Source organism: Lynx canadensis, chromosome B2 (genome assembly GCF_007474595.2).
Source record: "Lynx canadensis isolate LIC74 chromosome B2, mLynCan4.pri.v2, whole genome shotgun sequence".
Lineage (NCBI taxonomy): Eukaryota > Metazoa > Chordata > Mammalia > Carnivora > Felidae > Lynx > Lynx canadensis.
In genome coordinates this window covers 135,366,776-135,385,711 of record NC_044307.1, presented here as the reverse complement: position 1 = coordinate 135,385,711, position 18,936 = coordinate 135,366,776, and the positions used below count along the sequence as shown (strand labels likewise).

Genomic DNA, 18,936 nt, shown 5'->3' with positions numbered 1-18,936 from the left:
ACCTTCCGTATTATTACCTTGAGTGTAGGCAGCATCATCAGATCCCATACTCAACTTCCGTGCTTCACTTATTCTATCCACATGTGCTAAAGTAGGGTCCGTGAGGTGCTGAATATTCTCTGTTTCTACATAATGATCAGGATGGTTTAGAAGGTTTGTAAGTTCAAAGGTAGGGGACACCACCCCTGGTGAAACTGCAGGGGGTTTATTAGGAGAAACTGTAATTTTGAAAGTATATTTTGTATTGGGTTGAGTGACCACCACTCGAGGAGAAGTTGCGGAGTTATTGCCTATTGCTCGGCTTTTGGGAGGGTGGTGGTGAATAAAGGCAGGACCCATGCTCACTTGCCCAGACATGTTCCTGGAGGCCGCAGATGCTCCGGAGTTTGTGGATATGAAGAGGGTGGGCTGATTCCTCATGATCTGTTCATCTCCTGGGGCGGCATTGGCCGAAATGTAGACCTTAGGTTGACTACGGGACATCATCTCATCAGTATTTGGGGGACTGGCAGCTATGTAAACAGTGGGCTGATTTCTATTTAAGGTCTGGCTGTTGACCGAAGAGGAACTGCTGGAGGTTCGAGGTCCAGAGGAACGCAATTTTGAAGAGCTGTTTCTTTGTGGGGGTTCAAGTTTGATTTCGATCTGGTTTTTTCGAGGTCCTGTCGAAATGTTCTGAATGTTGTATTGGCTATGGGCAGAAGACTGGGAGCTCCCAGATGAATGAATGGTCGGTGGCTGTGGAGTAGTAGGTGAACTGATGGGCATGTAGACGTGAGAGGTCTGGTGGCCTTGCTGGTTTGGCTGCTGGGCTGAGGTATGTGACATAGGATTAGATGCAGGATAAGGAGTCCAGGGGCCAGGCTGTGAAGGCTGATAGACTTGTTGAGGGTTCATAGGATTAAACTGAGATACCCAGCCAGAATGCTGTTGTGTCTGTCGAGCTGTACCACCAGGAGTCGTAATATAAGGCCTAATATAGATAGAATTTCCCTGTGGACTGTTCAGTACAGGGGGAGGTACACCATGTATGTGCAAAGATGTAGGAGTGTTACGACCAGTCTGGATGTTTGGGGCTAACGTCACCATAATGGGATTAAATCTGGGAGTCTGCTGAGAAAGGCTAGATGTTCCTTTGCTGCCTAAGTGAAATCCAAGATGCGGTGCTGAATTTGAAGCACCCGATGCACTAGACATTCCAAAAACGTTAAAGCCTTGAGGAGCTTGAGCTGGTGCTGTCTGTGGCTCCTGCTGAAATAGCTCGTTATTGGCCGGACCACCTGGAAGTTGTCCATCACTAATGCTGTGCGTCAGAGTCCTGCTTCCATTCACTCGATGTCCTTCTCTCCCATGGTGGTAAACATTCTGCGACTGCAAGTCCAAGTTGAGAGAAGTCATGTGATTGCGTAGGCCAGAAACTCCAGAGTCATCCGAGAAGTTCAAGTCTCCTTCACCATAAAGATACCTTGTACTCTCCTGAGAGAGAACTGCACAGCAGGCATCCAGGTTGTTATTATTCTATAAAACAAAAATAAAAACAGCTTGATGTTAACAACCAGAAGCTCATGCTCACATGCTCATCACTACTAAAATATTACGCGATTAACTAGTGACTAGTTAATACAATTCTAACAGATCTGTTGGAATCTTTAATTTGAGAAGAACTATTTTTGGTGCAAATGACGGAATTATAAAAATCCTCACTGCTAACATAATGGAAAAGCTCTCTAGCAATAGCTGACAGCAAACCAGGTCACGGTTCTGTTTTAGGAGCTGTTTTGTAAATAAAATGGATTCATGCAAATACAGTAAAAGTATAACCTAATTAAAAACACGATTTGAATGTTGAACAAAACATAACCACTCGAGTATTATATATTAATTAGATGTCTTGCATTCAAATGCTGTATCAATTGTTTTAAACTAATGACCTTTTAAAAAAATCACGTATGGAGTGTTTAAATATAAAAAGTCCTGGGGCGCCTGGGTGACGCAGTCGGTTAAGCGTCCGACTTCAGCCAGGTCATGATCTCGCGGTCCGTGAGTTCGAGCCCCGCGTCGGGCTCTGGGCTGATGGCTCAGAGCCTGGAGCCTGTTTCTGATTCTGTGTCTCCCTCTCTCTCTGCCCCTCCCCCATTCATGCTCTGTCTCTCTCTGTCCCAAAAATAAAAAACGTTGAAAAAAAAAATTAAAAAAAAATATAAAAAGTCCTAAAATTCACAACAAAGTCATCTCAATTCCTTACATGCTTCCTCTTAACCTGTGTAAAAAAACCCCACACATATATATAGGAAATGGAAGTTCCAGGGAGGCCCTAGAGTAATGGAGTTCGTATCTCTGCCTTTAGACAGTACCATACAAATCTACTCCACAGAAATGAAAACAAAAACAAAAAAGCAACCAGATTATTTCCAAAGAATCCTCAAGAGACTGACCAATCATTACTCATAAATCATCCATAAAAATATTTACTGAACACCCAAAATATGCACAGTAGTCTGAGCCTGTGGAAAAACTCAATGACCTATAAAACCAAACTTTCCCTAGAAGAGTTCTGGAACTCGATTAGGGAGACAAACCATGGATTTATGAAAAGGTAACATTATTAAAACAGGAGTATGTGCCAAGTGGTTTTGAAGTTCGACAGAGTCAGTACTGTAGGCTACTGTACAAAGAACTGTTATTAAGGGACATGTAGTCTGATGGATTTCATATACAGTAGGATATGCGTTTATACACGACTTGGATAGGAACAAAGAATTCCAGGTGAAGGGAATGGCAGGAGTAAAGACAGATGTAAGTGTGATCAACAAAAGCATATTTTAAACAAGGTAATTTCAACAGACTTAGTTGGAGCTAAAGGTTTTATTGGAGATTTTAAGATTTTAAGAAAAAAAAAAGAGATTGAGATTAAATTAGGCATACCTCGTTTTACTGTGCTTCTGTGCTTTGCGGATACTGTTGTTCTTTTACAAATTCAAAGTCTGTGGCAAGCCTGCATTGAGCAAACGTATTGGCACTGTTTTTCCAACAGCATTTGCTCACTTAATGTCTCTGTGTCACATTTTGGTAACTGTTGCGATATTTCACACCTTTCCATACTATTATGTTTGTTATGGCAATCCATGATCCAGTGATCTTTGACGTTACTATTATAATAGATTTGGGGTGCCACGAATTCTATGGATGTGCCACGACCCACATCCATAGAAGATGATGAACTTAACCGATAAATTTGTATGTTCCGACTACTCTCTCTCCCTATCCTTGGGCTTCCCTATTCCCTGTGACACAATACTGAAATTATGCTAATTAATAATCCTACGATGGCTTCTAAGTGTTCAAGTGAAAGGAAGAGCCACCCACATCTCTCACTTTAAATCAAAAGCTAGAATTGATTAAGCTTAGTGAGGAAGGCATGTTGAAAGCCGAGACAGGCCTCTTGTGCCAGAGAGCTAGGTTGTAAGTGCAAAGGAAAAGTTCTTGAAGGAAATTAAAAGTGCTAGCCCAGCGAACATACTAATGATAAGAAAATGAAATAGCCCTATTGCTGATATGAGAAGGTTATAGTGGTCTGGATAGAAGATGGAACCAGCTTCACCATTCCTTTGAGCCAAAGCTGAATCCAGAGCAAGGCCCTAACCTCTCTTCAATTCTGTGAAGGCTGAGAGAGGTGAGGAAGATGAAGAAAAATCTAAAGCTAGAAGGGGTTGGTTTATGAGGTTTAAGAAAAAAGTCATCTCCATAACATCAAGTGCAAGGTGAAACAGCAAGGGTTGATATAGAAGCTGCAGCAAGTTATACAGAAGATCTAGCTAAGACAATTAACAAAGGTGGCTACATTAAACAAATTTTCAGTGTAGATGAAGCAGCCTTCTATTAGAAGGAGATGCCATCTAGGCCTTTCATAGCTATAGAGGAGAAGCCAATGCCCAGCTTCAAAGCTTCAAAAACCAGGCTGACTCTCTTGTTAGGAGGCTAACGCCTCCTAGTGACTTGAAGTTGAAGCCAGTGCTCATATACTATTCCCCAAATCCTAGGGCCCTTAACAATTATGCTAAATCTGTTCTGTTTTTGCTCTAAAAAGGGAACAAAGCCTTGATGACAGCACATCTGGTTACAAAATGGTTTACTGAATATTTGGAGCCCATTGTTGAGACCTAAAGCTCAGGAAAAGATTCCTTTCGAAATATTAGTGCTGACAATGCACTTGGTCACCCAAGAGCTCTGATGGAGATGTACAATGAGATTTATGTTGTTTTCACGCCTGCTAACATAATACCCACTCTACAGCCCATGGCTTACGGAATCATTTTGACCTTCAAGTCTCATTATTTAAGAAATATGTTTTGTAAGGCTATAGCTGCCACAGACAGTGATTCCTCTGATAGATCCGGGCAAAGTAAACTGAAAACTTTCTGGACATGATTCACCATTCTAGATGCCATTAAACACATTTGTAATTCATGGGGAGAGGTCAAAATACCAACATTAAGAGAAGTGAGAAAGAAGTGGATTCCAGCCCTCACAGACAACTTTGAGGTGGTTCAAGACTTCAGTGGACGAAGTCACTGCAGATGTTGTGGGGACAGCAGAAGAACTACAATAAGAAGCAGAGCCTGAAGAAGTGACTGAAATGGGTCATCTCATGCTAAAACTAACAGATGAGGAAAAAAAGTGGTCTTTTTGAGATGGCATTTACTGCTGGTGAAGATGCTGTGAAGGTTGCTCAAATGACAATAAATGATGTAGAATATTATATAAACTTAGTTGAGAAACCAGTGGCAGGATGTGACGGACTCCAATTTTGAAAGAAGTTCTACTGTGGGTAAAATGCTATCAAACAGCCTTGCGTGCGACAAAGAAATCGTTTGTGAAAGAGTCAGCTGATGTAGCAAACTTCATTGTTTTAAGAAACTGCCACAACCTTTAGCAACCACCTCCCCGATCGGTCAGCAGCCATCCACATCAAGGCAAGATCTTCCACCAGCGCAGAGACTGTGACTCACAGAAAGCTCAGATGATGGCTAGCAGTTTTGGCAACAAAGTGTTTTTTAATTAAGGTATGCTCATTCTCTTTTTAGACATCATGCTACTGCATTAATAGACTACAGTATAAACATACTTTTTATATAGCACTGGGAACCCCCAAAATTCGCTTGACTGGCTCGGTTATGATATTTGCTTTATTGTGGTGGTCTGGAACTACACCCTTAATATTTCCAAGGTATGCCTATAATTGAGGGTTTTGAAAAATGAGTCACACTAAAGTTAGGACCAGATATAGGCCGTGGGGAGAGCCACTGAACGTGAATGAACAGAGAAGTGCAGACACAGGGTATTTTGGGAGGGTGGTCTGTTGATACTTCATATGAAAAGGAAAGGGGCAACTTCTTGATAAGACCACCACTGGAAGACATGAAATAAGGACTGTTTGACAGTAGACACAAATTATGAAGGATTACAAATAAACAGTCAACGCAATTTGTCTTCAGAGAGGTTGGAAGATTAGGAACCTGACAGAAAGAGGTCAGTTTTAGACACAAAAAAGATAAGTAACCAAGTTAAAATGTTTACAGGTGGTTTGATAGGAGATAATACCTTATTAGAGAAAACTGAACTACAAAAGGCATCTTGAAGTCTTGTTAAGAAATGACAGTCCACAGTTTGAACAGGTAATGCAAAATATAGTGGGCAAGGCTTGACTTATTTCCGCCCTGAAAGCTCAAATCTCTTATGCTGTAAAAATTCTTTTACCCTACTCATAACTCTGAATTGATATATATTAGTTTTTCAAATAAAATTCACAATCTTTATCAACCAATTACTCACTATAGTTAGACCTTACCTTTTGCCAAACCTAAATGGTGCTTTTTGCTTCAAGTTACCTTTATTGCTGTTCCTAGCAAATTCTCCCTACTAAACCAAAGCTCACAAAGACCCCATCTTCTCGTCTCTTCTCTGCCAACATCCCCAAATTAAAATGTGTCTACTAAATCCAATCCCACACTTCCTTTTTTAAAAGAGATACTCCTATTTACAAAGTCTTTTTCCTTAATTCTCTTGAGCTCTCAAAAATCCCTTCAATCCTTTATAAAATCTGATTATTTAATATGTTCTAATCCCAGCTATGTCATAACTCACATGCACTTAGGTTATTTACCCTCTACAGACATCACTTTCTTATCAGAAAAACACTGACAAGTAGTATACTTACAGGGATTTTATAAGGCCATAACAAGATAAAAGGAAATGTACCTTTTATCAAATGTATTAAAAATTAAAACATTGGGGCGCCTGGGTGGTGCAGTCGGTTAAGCGTCCGACTTCAGCCAGGTCACGATCTCGCGGTCCGTGAGTTCGAGCCCCGCGTCAGGCTCTGGGCTGATGGCTCAGAGCCTGGAGCCTGTTTCCGATTCTGTGTCTCCCTCTCTCTCTGCCCCTCCCCTGTTCATGCTCTGTCTCTCTCCCAAAAATAAATAAACGTTGAAAAAAAATTTTTTTTAAATAAATAAAAAAAAAATTAAAACATTAAAAACTAAAGAGTAAATACAATAAACTCATCTATATCATCGTCCATCTGTAACAGTATCAAAATCTTTTTTCACCCAATGTATATGCTCCAGCTACTCCCCTCACAATGCTAGATCAAGTCTCAGACATTATTTCGCTTTCATCTGTAAATACTTCAATATGTATCTTTTAAAAATAGGGACTTGGCCGCCTGGGTGGCTCACTTGTTTGAGTGTCTCTTGATTTAGACTCATGTCATGATTGCAGGGTCCTGGGATGCAGCCCTAATGCTTGGGATTCTCGCGCTCTCTTTCCCTCTGCCCCTCCCCCACATATGCAGGCACACACACTCTCAAAATAAAATAAAATAAGATAAGATAAGATAAGATAAGATAAAATAAAATAAAATAAAAATAGGGACTTAACCATAATCACAAGGTCCCTATCACACCTTAAAATAATCAATACTTGATATCACTTAATATCTAAATAGTGTTGAAATCCCACGTCATAAATGTCTTTTTAGTTAGCCTGAAGGAGGATCTAAGAAAGGTCCACATATTTAATTTGGCTGATATGCCTCTTAAATTTCTAATAATAATTAATCCTCCCGTCTTTAAAAAATTCTCTAGCCATTTGTTTGTTGAAAAACAGTCATTTGTCCAGTAGAATTTGCCATCTAGACTGGATGGGTGCACTCTGTGGTGTCAATATCCCCTGTATTTCATCGTGAATTAGTAGTTGTAACTCTAAGTATAAGCAGGTTCATATACAAATTTTTGGCAAGACTCTTTACAGCGTCTGTTACTTACTGCATCACAAAGGGGGCATAATAATGTCCCCTTGTCCTTTTATGACTTTCAAGCTGATTGGTAGATTCTGATATTATCAGCCTGATACAGCTAATGATTTCTAGCAGTTACTGATGATCGCTATTTAGAATCTTTATTTCATTAGGGATTGCAAAATGCCGATATTTGGGATATCTCAACTGTAAGATTCCTTCTTTAAAAATTTTTAAAAAATATTTAGTTTTGAGAGGGGGGGGGGGGCACGAGCAGGAGAGAGGCAGAGAGAGGTGGAGACAGAACGTGAAGCAGGCTCCAGGCTCTGAGCTGTCAGTACAGAGTCTGACGCGGGGCTTGAACTCAAGAGATCATGACCTGAGCCAAAGTCAGATGCTTAACTGACTGAGCCACCCAGGTGCCCCTAAGATTCCTTCTTCATGTATTAGCTGCAATGCTTCCTCAAAGAACTTGCTGTCTTCAACTATTTGGTACTCTTTGCACAGAAGAAACAGAGTAAATAATTTCTTTCTCTCTACTGGTTTTTAGAATAATGAATTGGTGTTCTAGCAACCCCTAAAAGTTACTAAGATTTATTTTCAGTATCATCACAAACTCCAGCATCTTTAATGTTTTGATGTTTATCGATTGTGGTCATTCTTATTTGATCTTTAGGCTGGTGGAAAGGACTTCAAGTTGGTCCATGTGTATACATGACATGAACCCAGTAGCCTTTCATAGCTTGTTTTGTCATATGACAAGATGTCCAAGATCATCTTGTACACTCCCTACCCTAGAGGAATCACCTATTTCTCAAAGACGCCCTAGTTACTTTTAGTGGGACTCCATTTAAGTGTAACAAGAGGTGTGGGGTAAGATTCTAAAAGGTTGAAAATCTTTGCTTTTTTGTATATATGCAAATCTGCATTCTCTTCAAAGCTACAAAAAGGTCTGACTCATTATTTCCAGTTCCTCTTTCATTTTTCCTCAAGCTTCTTACACAGACCCAGAGATTACAGATAGTGTCAAAATATCCTCTGTGATCATCCTTCTCTAACTGATTCATTCACCCCTTCAACCAATTTACTGAACTTCCCTTAGGCAAACAGAAAGAAATACAATTACTGCTAAGGATCTCCTGGTCTGGTAGAGGAAATTAACGTGTTCACAAACAGAATAAAGAATGATAGGTGTAGGGATAAGGACTATGGGCAGAGGTCACCTGAGAAGACTTCACCTAAGGATATGTATGGTACTTAATATTAAGTCTTACAAATACTAAATAAACACTACTTAATGCATTACTGTTAGAATAGCAAATTTTAAACTTATAGATTCAATTGTCATTTTAAGAGAACTGAAAAACTCAGTTAAAAAAAGGAAGTCAGAGTGTTAACGATGCAGTATTTTTACACCATTCTAATATTTAATTAACAAATATAAATTTTAAAGATATGAATTATACCTGCTGATAATATTGTCATCTTAGAGAATCCACAGCGCAAGGAAATGATACAGGCAGTTCCAAACAGAGGAATCTGAGCAGTCAATAAAGTCAAGAAAAGAACAGTAGATATTTCTGTCCTTAAGAAGCAAGATGTTTGGGGTGCCTGGGTGGTTCAGTCAGTTGAGTTCTGACTTCGGCTCAGGTCATGATCTCGTGGTTCGTGGGTTCGAGCCCCGCATCGGTCTCTGTGCTGACAGCACAGAGCCTGGAACCTGCCTCGGATTCTGTGTCTCCCTCTCTCTGTCCCTTCCCCACTTGTGCTCTGTCTCTCTCTCAAAAATAAGTATTAAAAAAAAAAAAAAAGAAGAAGAAGCAAGATGTTTAAGAGCATGTAAACACAGTGGCAGCATGGCATGATCCTTTGACGACTAATTTCTTATATTTTCTTTACCGTGTTTTTTTCCATCGAGGAGAGTTCTGAACCAGTGTATTTATTATAGGGAGGTTCCCTCCAGAGGAAGGACAGAAGCCTACCCAATTGGGAAAGGGACAGCAGCTCCCAAAAGAAGAGGCTGTTACCAAATAAGAGATGTTTAGAAGTACATTTAGAGGTAGCTAAATTTACTTTTACAGTTTAAAAATATCTCCCCAAATTTGGGAAGATGTGCACCCTAGCTGTGCTTTCAGAGGAGCTCTCCCCATCCCTTTCTTTTAACATTTCTTGTTCTAGCACATACAAATTACATTATTTGGATGCCCGGAATGATCATCAACTCAATTTAGAAGAACGTGACGTGATCTGTCACATGGGTAATTTGCAAGCAAAACCGATTTCATTTCAGTTATCATTAGGTGTTAGGAAGCTTGCCTTCGGGCAGTTTGCTTTGTGAAACCGGATTAACATGGTAAAAGTGTTACTACGGGGCGCCCAAAAGGAATTCAAAATCATTTATTTTCTATTTTTTGGTAAAGTTGAACACATGCTTACTGAGTACATTTTTAAAAAATTGGCAGTTCTTTCATATCAAGTCTTATAACATTTTATTGAAGAAATTGTTTTATTTTTCTATTTTTCAATGACGTACTGAACTCTCTCAGCATAGGGTTATTTTATTATCTCTCAGCATAGCGTTATTTTATTACAAAAGTCTATTTGAAAAGTTAGAAAGAGGTACCTGGATTCTAGGGGGAAACACTCCCCACTATCTCTGCTCCTCCCCATATTTTCTTTAACTTCTGACTCCACTCTTAGTGGATTACTGATTCATTCACCAAATATTTATTATAGGTCTTCTACTATTATTATTGTTATTAGTAATGGCTGCCAAAATTTATTAAGCACTTCCTATGATTCAGGTATCCTACTGGTGGTTTTACTTTCTTTATCATATTTAATTCACTGTTAAGTTTTTTATTCCCATTGTATAGTTAGGAAAATGAGGGCCAGAGAGGTTAATTAAATTACTGTTAGTAACTGTCAAAACTTGAACTCAAATCTGTTTATCACCCCAAACATATGTTATTTTTTGATTATTTATTTCAAAATTTTATTATTTATTTCTTTATTTCCCCCCAATTTTACTAAGGTATGATTGATAAATGAAAACTGTATATATTAAGGTTGTACAATGTGATTTTTTAAAAGGTGTACAATGTTATGATTTAATATAGTTATACATGGTGAAATGATTACCACAATCAAGTTAATCAACACATTCACCACTTCACATTGTCTCTGTCTCTGTGCATTTTTTTAGTGGTGGTGAGAACACTTAAGATCCACTCTTTTTGCAGATTTCAAGTATACAATACAGTATTATTAACTCAAAACATATGCTCTTAAATACTATATTATAGAAAGAGCGAGGCATGTTCAGAGAATTCCAATCAGCTGAGGACGTCTGCAGCATAGGGTGTGAGGAGGAAGGACTGGGCAAGAGACCAGGCTGCAGAAGAAGGCAGGATTCCAGATCACAGGCCTGGTATGCCCTCTTCGCAATATATGAACTTTATTCTGAAGGGTATGAAAAAACAATCATGAGGTTTTTAAGCAGGTAAAAACATGATAAAATCTGCACTTAGAAAGACACGTTGGCAGAAGTAATAAGGAGGACTGGAGAGACCAAAACTGGATTAGACTACAGGCAGGTAGAGCAATTAAATGTACAGATAAAAGGTGACAGGAGTATGAACAAAATGTAGTCACTTGTATCAAGCAGATATCGAGCCTTTAAAAATTTCATACAATTTCAAACTTTTAAATTAATTTATCAAGAGAAAGTTATGTCTGAGCCCAAATTACTTTTTTCTATCTCTATTTTTAACAAGCTTGGAAAAGCAGTTTTTGATGGAGAGATTTCCAGTTTAATCAAATGAGAAGGCACAACTGTCACCAAATATTTAGAATTATGGATTTCTAAGATTGTACACGCAAGAAAAATGCAAACATTTATTAGACGGTTAGTGACAACTGGAAAACCTACAGATTAAATTAAAACATATAAAAACAAACTTTTGTCTTTAAAATTGGAACCTGAGGCACTGTTGAAGTCAAATTCCTTCATTTCACAGACAAGCAAACTAAAGTATAAAGAAGGCATATTACTTGCCAAATGCGCTTGGGGTGCTCATTTAGGATCAGAACCCAAGTTTCCTGACTCCTTATTTAATGATTTCCTGACTCTCATATGAAGATCTGGAATTTTTAAAAAGTGCAGGGGAAAAGTGAAGCGAGCTCAGAGTAAGTATGGACCATGTATCAGGGCTTTATACTGGGCTCTCATTTAGTCCTCACGTCTACTTCACAAGGTAGGGACTACCTGTATTCCAAAGAGCCTAAACACCTCGTTAAAGGCCACACGGCTATCAGACACCAAAGTTCATTTCTTTTCATCGGAGCACACGAGTGCCAACAGGAAGATAAAAGAGTTTTCTTCTAATTAAAAAAAAACAACAACCCAGGTTTGTATGAATGAATGCAGAAATCATTGCACACTGACCTGTAACATGCACCTGGATACAACAACTTCAGGTACTTCAGGGAATTTTTGTCGCAGGTCATGTAAAACCTGAAAATCAATTTGGTGGCTTCCTTGGGCCATTCGTATATTGCCTGATCAGGACTATTTGTACAGTAGGCAATTCTAGGCCTTAGTGGAAATAGTACTCATCTCTTCTGTCCAAGCATTTTCTGTGAAAGAAAGAAAAAAATTTTAATGAGAACTGATTAGAGAATGAATATTGTTGTGGATTTAAAATTTCAATACACAGGGCACGTGCTTTAGTACCTAACATTTAATATAAGTTATCAAAATATTATTTAGTCCTACAATGTTTTCCATGTAGTTATACTGTCTTTTCAACTTATAACTCCTGATGTCAAACTTTTAGATTGTTTAATCCCTATTTGTATGCCTTATAATGGCTGTGCCAAAAGGCATTTAAGAAATTATTGTCAAGGATGTCTTCCCTCATTCTTCTAAACGGGGAAAATGAGTAACATTACTGACATTTTTCTTAATAATTAGAAGAGAATCTGAGGTGAGTTATCTTATTTACTCAAAACTTTTAAAGTTTGGAACCTGATAAAGTTTGGTTCTAAAAATGACTTTGCATGCTTTGTCTAATAATGAGCTATATAACCCAACACATTTTCTTAATTTCCAGATATACTTAATCCTTAAATGTGTAATGAATTCATTCTCAGGGGATCAGTGGCATTTTATTCCCTCTGTTTTAATAAAATCAGTATTTTAAAATATACTATTACTTGAGGCTCAACCCCAAAGGTCTGGATTTAATTGGTTGGGGAGTGGCCTGGGCATATGGATTTCTAACACTTCCCCAAGTAATTCTAAGGTGTGGCCAAAGTTGAGAACTACCTACCTTCTTTTTATTCCTAATGGAAACCACGTTTAATTTTGAAAGCCCTTTTGGCAATATAAATAGTATGTAAGTATATTAAACCTAAATAACATGAAAATATTTAAATATAATGCTATTTGTGTGATCATGTCATTTTATGATAAATTTAACAATAAGCCAATCTCTTTGAAACAGGTTTCTTATCTGTAGTATTTCTCATTTAACCTTGCTAACTAACATAAGCTTAAAAAATACAAATCTATAAACTCCATCAATATAGGAATTAGGTCTCTTTTGTTCCCTTCATGTAGCTAGCACTGTGTAAGCACTGTTCAGCATAACAGTAGATATTAAAATATTTTTTATTAAATTTAGTTATGGTAGAACTTCTGAGTCTTCCACAGAATATACAGACATCATGCATAGTGAAGCCTTTTAGCTTTTTATTATCATTTAATTAAATTCCTTAATTGTTTCGTCTATGTGATTTCAGCTTAGTTATGTCACACAGGTAAAAATTACAATGGGTTATAGGAGAAAAGAGGAGTACTGAAAATTAGTAAATGGTATTTTAAAACAGCTTAAGGGGTGATAAATGAGCTACAACACTGCTCAACTTGAGCTAGCCTCCCTTGACTTCACTCCAGCCATCAGCTCATTTCTCTGCCCCTTCCCTCTTCTGGGCTAAAACTCCTGGAAAGGAAGGGTTGTTTGTACCTAAGTGTCTTCCCTTTCTCCCTCCTAATCTCTTTTAGCCTACACAATCAGGCTTTCGCAGTTTTTCTCCACTGAAACTATACTTCTCAAAGCTGCCGCAGGCCTTCAGGCTAGGCTGTCAGACCTCATAAGCAGTCCCCAGTCCTCATCTAACCACAGCTGAGGACCCAGTCAACCAATCTCCTCCTTTGAACAAGTTCCTCACTTGGCTTCTGAGGTTTCTACTCTTCTGGTTTTTCTCCTGCCTGCTGGCAGCTCCTTCTCAGCTTTGTCAGATCCTCTTCCTTTCCTGCACATCTAGATGTTGGTGGACAATGGAGTTCGAGCTAGGGTTTCTTTTCAACTATACCTACACTCCTCCGCAGTGTAATTTCATCCAAATATACCGCTTTAAACAGAGGCATTTGTATCTCCAGTGTCAAGGGAGCGCTCTCCCTTGAGTTCCACACTAATCTAGCCAATTACCTGCCTGACATCTCCTTCTGGACATCTAAAACTCACTTCAAACTTACTATGTCCAAAAGGAAACTCTTAATTTCCCCCCTTTCAAGCCAATCCTTTCGCAGTCTTTTTCATCTCAGTAAATGGTGCCATCATTCATCCAGTTGATCCTTCTTTCAGATCCCAGATCTAATCCATCATCAAGTCTTGTTGGCTGGATCTGTAAAATAATATTCTGAATCTGACCACTTTCTCCCACCTCTGTTACTGCTCTTGTCCAAGCCACCACTGTAATTCACACAGAATGCCACTGCAAAGGTCTCTTACTGTTTCGTCCCTTGCCTTCATTTTCTGTTCCCCCTCTGCCCCTCATTCTATCGAGGGATCTTTGTGAAAAGTAAACCAGAGCAAAATCCCCTGCTCAGTCCTACAACACGAGGCCCGTGGCTAACTACCACCCCTCAGACTTCACCTTCCACCATTCTAGTCCCCTCGGTTCTGGTTAGTTCTCGAAAAAGCCACTCTTTCCTCCCTTATGGTTTTTGCACCACTGCTCCTTCTGCCCGGAACATTTTACCCTCAGATACTTGCATGGCCCCCTTTCTTAATTCATTAACATCTCTGATGGAATGTCACTTCCTCAGAGACAGTAGCTTCCTTGACCAATCTCTCAAGAATAAAGCCACAAGTCTCCTCCTCACATCCTCACACCCCACTTTTCTTCATAGCGTGTCAATACCTGATATGTATTTATTTATTTATTTATTTTCCGTCTATCTGCAAAATGGTAACTCCACAGGATCAAGAACTTTGAAATTCACTGCTATACCCACCTCAGGACCTAGGTCAAACGTGCAACATTTGCTGCATGAAATGAAAGTTTTACTGTATGGTTTCTTCACATTACTTTGCTTCTAAAACACTTTTCAAATGATCTAGATGTGGAAATTTTTGCACAATTTGAGGGAGAGGCAAATAAATGAATTTTCAGTCTAATTCAGGACCACCTTTATTAGAAGAGGATGAATCACGAAAATAAGTTTCAACTTATCCCATTATTAAAACATAAAGTTCCCAAATTCTTTGAAAAAGTCTTATCACACTTGCTTTTCTAATAAAGACCATCAAGTACACAAACAACAAAATTGTTCATATGTACAACTGTATTTCAGGGATTTCATTTCCTGTAATGGCTGAATGGCTCCTACTAGCTCATTTCTCTCATAAACACTATAAACACTAGACAAAGTATAAAAACAACTACATGAAAGCAGAAGGCATAACCAGTAATAGAGATGGTGGGGAGGAGGAGGAGTCAGTACTTAGAAGGTTAACAGCATGGGGTGATTTTCCATTTTTTTTAGTGGCGTTTAGCCAGAGAGCAGGCCTCAGCTGGTTCGGGTGGCTAAAACCTAGACAGAAAACCTACAGCCGTACCAGCTTAATGAACCAAAGGGTAGACTCTGGCATACCCACAACAGCTGAAAACCTAGTAAGTAAATCACAGCAAGGAGAGAAGCACCAAATCCGATGTATAAATTCTGCACACATCTCTGATCCCCAAACTACACATATGTGAGATTCCAAGCAGCCCAGCCAAAGCTAAAATAACTGAGATTTCAGAGTTTGAAGCTGGGAGTTCAGCCAAGTTAACTGCCTCCTAAAGCAAGCAAGCGAGGAAGGAAACCAACCAAACATCAATACTCACTACTGAAGGCACACAATAGAATCCAGAGTCTCTACATGCCATTCATAAGAAACAGGAAAAACCGACCCATACTCAAGAGAAAGGGCAACCAAGGGAGACCAAGCCCAAGATGACCCAGGTGCTAGAATTAGCACATAAGGATTTTAAAGCAGCTATTTTAACTATGCTTAAAGACGTAAGGACACACATGCTTGGATTTCAGCAAAAAACCACTCCCCTGCAACCCCAAAAAACCAAAAAGCCAGAAACTATATTCTTTTAAAAAAGAGAACCAAACATAACTTCAAAAAGTGAAAAATAAATGTCTGAGATAAATTCACTGGGTGGATTCCCCATATATTGGAAATGACAGAATAGTCGGTAAACTCGAAGACAAAGCAATAGAAATTATTCACACCCAAGGGATGGAGGATAAAAAAAATGACTGAGGGTGGGATGGGGTCAGGTAGGTGAGGGTAGGAAGAGAACCTAAGGGTAAATATCAAAAAGTCTAAGGTACTTGTAACTGGAGATCCAGAAGGATAAAGGAGAGAGAATGGGATAGAAAAAACTATTTGAAGAGTAGTGGCTAAAGATTTCCCCAAGTTAGTTAAGACCTTGGTCACCTTCTCAGACATGTGTGGCTGCTATTGGTCAGGGGTCATCCCACACAGCAGGCAGAAGATGGTGGCTGCAACACCATCCAGAAGGTGATGGCTGGAGTCCATCACCTCTAGGCTCCGACTCCTCATGAAAAGTGGGAAGTCCTTGCTGGGGTTGGAGCAGACTCTAAAAATGACCAGACAAGGCAAGGCAAAACTAGCCAATTGGCCAACAACTGCCCAGCCTTGAAGAAATCTGAAACAGTACTATGTCACATTGGCCAAAACTCGTGTCCATCTCTGCAGTGGCAATACTACTGAATTGGGCACAGCATGTGGAAAATTCTGCACAGGATGCCCTGACCCAGGTGATTCTGATATCACTAGAAGCCTGTTAGAACAGACTGGTGAAAAGTATGCAGAAGTTGTCTTTAATAAAACTGGCCAGAGCTTGTTTTAAACAACAACAACAACAACAACAACAACAACAACAACAACAACAACAGCAGCAGCAGCAGCAGCAGCAGCAGCAGCAGCAAAAAAGATCTTTCTTAAGAATATCAAAGCCTACACAGGTTAGGCTCAAAGCCTAAACAGGAAAAGCCAAGGAAGACCACGCACAGGTATAAGTGTCAAACTGCTAAAAATCAAAGACAAAGAAAATGTTGAAAGCAGCAAAAGAAATGACACAAAGGGGAACAATTCTAATAATGCTGACTTGTCATCAGAAACTGTGCACGCCAGAAAATAGTCAAATGACATAATTTAAGTGTTGCAAGAAAAAACATCAACCCACTTTCTATATCCAGCAAAAGTAAACCTTAAGAACAAAGCAAGATAACTATTTTTAATGTAGCCTTTGGCGGTGAGTAAATAAATTTTACAACTAAACACATTATTGAAACAAACCAATGTTAGATTCTGTATGAACTATAACGCAGCTAACTATGGGCATTTATGAGGCAACTGGATACACAGAATATTGAAAACCAGACAATCATTTAGTCTAATTAGCCATGACCCACACACTTAAGGAGTGCCTAGAATGTGCAGATACAAGTACTAGTCAATGCCCTTGCTCTCCAGGTCACGGAAATTCCTGGATTAGAGGCACATCAACACAAGTTTGTAATTTAGGTAGCTATTCGAACTTGGGCACTATTTTACCTTCTGTCTGCTTCCTGCTGCCACCTCAGCCTAGCCTGTTGCTATCACATTGGTTTCGACTCTTTCACATTCAAAAAAGGATCAGAAAGGAGCACTGTGCATAAGGAAAAATTGTAGAGAGCAGAGAGCAAGAAGAAGGTAGGCTCCAAGTCATGATGTGTCTTGCAGGTCATTAAAATTTGGAAGTTTTATCTTCTGAGTAATGGGAAGTCACTGAAGATTTAAGCTCAGAGGCAGGGAAGGGGGCATGATCAAAAAATCATGTATGTATGAAGAATAGCTACAGAATGGAGAAAAGGGCAAAATATATGAGAAACTCAGTTTGAAAACTACTGTTGTAGTCTAGCTGGCAAAGGTTAATAGCTTGTAACTACAGAAACAGCAATGGAGGCCGAGTAAAAGGAAAAACTGAAAGGATATTTAGGAAGGAAAAACGAATAGAACTTGTTGATGGATTAAATATTGGCGTGAAGAAGTCAGTGCCAACACTGGTTTCTGATCTGCTCAACTGGATGGTGGTCCCATCTACAAATGATAGAACAGGCCCAAGAAAACAAAGGGGTAGATTACGGGTTTGGTTTTGAACATGCTGAGTCTGGGGCACCTTTAAAACATCAAAATAGATGTATCACAGAGGGAGTAAGGATATATGGGTCTAGGCTGTACACAAGTGCTACGTAAGTGGTATTAACTGTGCTGTATGTGTTTAAAGGGCTCTCTGGGCTGAGGGAGAGAGTGGGAGGCCATAGAATCATGGATACTTTCGAAGTTTAAGAATATAAAAAAGAATGAAATCTTGCCATTTGCAACAACATGGATGGTCTAGAGGGATAATACTAAGTGAAATAAGTCAGTTAGAGAAAGACAAACACCAAATGATTTCACTCATATGTTTAAATTAAGAAACAAAACAAAACGGGCAAAGAAAAAAGAAAGAAACCAAAAACCAGACTCTTAATTATAGAGACCAAACTGATGGTTGCCGGAGGGAAGGTGGGCGGAGAGACGAGTGAAATACGCTTATTGTGAGGAGGCCTAAGTAATGTGCAGAACTGCTGAGCCACTATATTGTACACCTGAGACTAATGTTAACTGCATGTTAACTAAACTGGAATTAACATTTTTAAAAAAGAAGGTTAAAAAAGTATGAAGCAAAACAACCAAATCTGAGGCAGATTCTGGAGATAGTCATCTGTCTGGCTAGAAGAAAGGAGGGACAGTAGGATTAGGAAGAAGGAGTTTGGGGTGGGGGGTAGTTACAGGAGATGAGAAAGGCCTTGAGATATAAGAACACTAAAGTTTTAATATTATTATGTAAACTATCATTTATCTTTGCCCTATTCTTGCATGGTTGAATTTTACTGAAACAAATTTAATTATAGTTCATGTTGAGTATCAGAAAGAAATGGAATGAAATATATAAAACTAAAATTTACTTCTCAATTGCATTAGGATTCTCTTTTAGCTTATAGGACAAGAAGGTAAGGAGGTCTTCCCATTTTAACATATATACCATCCTAAAATTTAGTTCTGGTTAATAACCTTAAGATATGATAATTTTTTTCTGTAAACAATGTAATCTTGAGTGGGAGAGGACCCCATGAAATTATTTTGCGAAAGTATATAATTTCAGAGGTTAGAGAAAAGCCTGTTGTCCAATAGACTCCTTGCTAGAGTTCCTCTTTCACCTGTGTAATTTTACTTCTTAAAATT

At 38.9% G+C, this 18,936-nt stretch overlaps 1 protein-coding gene and 1 pseudogene across 4 annotated transcripts in view; one reads left to right on the top strand and one right to left on the bottom strand.

Annotated features, from left to right (window-relative positions):
• TAB2 (TGF-beta activated kinase 1 (MAP3K7) binding protein 2) overlaps positions 1-18,936 on the bottom strand; it is a 76,680-nt gene that overhangs the window by 21,389 nt on the left and 36,355 nt on the right. For 3 of the 4 annotated variants that reach the window (XM_030316561.1, XM_030316560.1, XM_030316564.1), the window contains 2 exons: positions 11,745-11,935; positions 18-1,518 (listed from right to left, as the gene is read on the bottom strand). In XM_030316561.1, the coding sequence (XP_030172421.1) occupies positions 18-1,518; positions 11,745-11,846 (1,603 nt within the window). In that variant the 5' untranslated portion in view covers positions 11,847-11,935. Of the gene's footprint in view, positions 1-17; positions 1,519-11,744; positions 11,936-13,838; positions 13,988-18,936 lie in introns of all 4 variants that reach the window. The other variant, XM_030316562.1, reaches the window with a different exon arrangement.
• Positions 16,037-16,564, top strand: LOC115514507 (annotated as a pseudogene).